General features: G+C 55.7%; 1 protein-coding gene across 1 annotated transcript in view; it reads left to right on the top strand.

Moving 5' to 3' along the window:
* Nucleotides 1-280: 280 nt before the first annotated feature.
* LOC103608976 (annexin A8-like) overlaps nucleotides 281-1940 on the top strand; it is a 16598-nt gene continuing 14938 nt past the window's right edge. Inside the window, exons 1-3 of the mRNA XM_008593355.1 lie at nucleotides 281-293; nucleotides 1131-1238; nucleotides 1915-1940. Coding sequence (XP_008591577.1) covers nucleotides 281-293; nucleotides 1131-1238; nucleotides 1915-1940 — 147 coding nt within the window. The remainder of the gene's footprint in view (nucleotides 294-1130; nucleotides 1239-1914) is intronic.

Genomic DNA, 1940 nt, shown 5'->3' with positions numbered 1-1940 from the left:
ATGGATGGATGGATGGATGGATGGATGGATGGATGGATGGATGGATGGATGGATGGATGCGTGGATGGGTGGATGCGTGGATGGGTGGGTGGATGGATAGATGGATGGGTGGATGGATGGATGGATGTATGGGTGGATGGATGGATGGGTGGGTGGGTGGGTGGATGGATGGATGGATGTGGTGGCTGGATGGCTGGATGGCTGGGTAGAAAATGGCTAAACAGATGAATGGATGAGTGGGTAGGTGGGAGAGTAGATGGAGGGATCGGAGGAGGGGGCGATGGAAAAGACAGGTGAGCAGCTGTGTGGAAGACCAGACTTGATGCGACTAACGTCTTCTATTTGAAAGATCTCTGAGTCTCCCTCAAATTCAGTGCCTATATCCAAAGCCCCCCACTCTCTACCATTCCTCCCCACAAAGCACATACTTATGAGGGGTCATCCATTTTAAGCACCTGAGAAATTCCACGGGGCACAAGTTTAAAGAGCCCTCTGGCAAGCCCTGAATCAGAGGATTGGAAGTCAAGGGCCCAGGTATTTTGGTTATTTCACAATCTGCAGAATCTCCTGTGGTTCCTTCTTAACCTAACCCTCTGACCCCCATGAGCCTGTGGACTTGTAAGCACCCTCAGCTGTCAGGATGATCAGCTGCGCCCTCCAGCCCTCTGAATCCCTATAAATACCTACGCCTCGGGAAGAGGGCAGACTGAGCTCAAACCATTCCTCAGAAACAGAGTCATGCCCGGCTCCCAGCCTCCTCCGCATGCTCTTACAGCCGCACATTCAGCTCCAGGAAGCCTTTTCTTATGCGCTCACTTTCCTCACGGCTTTGGGTGGGTCTTTCTATTCCTGCTGCCCATGGATGGTGCTGGAGGGAGCTGGGTGTGGCTGGACATGCTGCACACCCCCAGATGGCACAGGGAGGGAGAGGAGAGGTTTTGCAGCTTCTCCCTGAAAGCTCTGGCTCTGGCTGCTCCAGTCTGTTGGCCAAGAGCCTGGAGGGCTCAGCCAGTGGCCTGCAAGGGCCGAGCTGGTCTCAGTGCCCACGGAAGGGGCTCACCCTGCAGGGGCAGGCCAAAAGGTGGGCTGGGAGCCTGCGCTGTCCTCCCTTCTCTTCCTGCTTTGAGCAGACCTGGCTCTCTTGCAGATTGAACAGGATGGTGTCACGGTGAAGGGCAATCCCCACTTTAACCCAGACCCAGATGCGGAGACCCTGTACAAAGCCATGAAGGGGATCGGTGAGTGGACATCCGTGACCTTTCCATGGGAGGGCTGTGTCTCTCTGCTCAAGACCCCTCCACTCACAGCCCTGGAAAGCAGGTGCCAGGGTAGAGCCAGGGAGTTGGGGCATCTCCATGACACTCTGAGACTGACTCTCTTACCCAGGGAATTACACAGCCCCCAGCTTCCCCAGCAGTGGTTGGCACCCACCCCCCGAGACTGAAGAGATGGGATTGCTGAGAAATCTTTACATTATCTCCACTTCCCAAATGAGAAAATGAGGCTGCTTGCCCAGTGCCACAAGGTCAATGAGAGGCCAGGCAGGGACTCAGATCCAGTGGTCTGGTCTCAGTCCCTCCCTTACTGCCACCAAAACCAAGGAGGGAAGGACAGGAAATCTCACCTGGCCTAGCTCCAAAGGCCCAGGGGTGATACCTGGAGTCACCTAGTCCTCAGATTCTCTCACCGTGTGGTTGGACCTGGGCCACACGGCAAACCCTACATGGGTGGGAGGTGGGGATGGGGAGGTGGAGCTTCTAAGTGTCTTTTTACATCGTGAAAATCATCCAGGTGTTTGAAGCTATCCAGGTGGTGTGTCCCCACTGCTGAGCCACCAAGCAGCTGCTTCCCGTCCCCCCAACCCTAACCAGTCCCCTGGGGTAGCAGAGCTGCTCACGCTGTGTACCCCTGCAGGGACCAATGAGCAGGCCATCATCGAC

Source organism: Galeopterus variegatus, unplaced genomic scaffold (genome assembly GCF_000696425.1).
Source record: "Galeopterus variegatus unplaced genomic scaffold, G_variegatus-3.0.2 Scaffold9029, whole genome shotgun sequence".
Lineage (NCBI taxonomy): Eukaryota > Metazoa > Chordata > Mammalia > Dermoptera > Cynocephalidae > Galeopterus > Galeopterus variegatus.
This window is presented reverse-complemented; position numbering and strand designations above follow the sequence as displayed.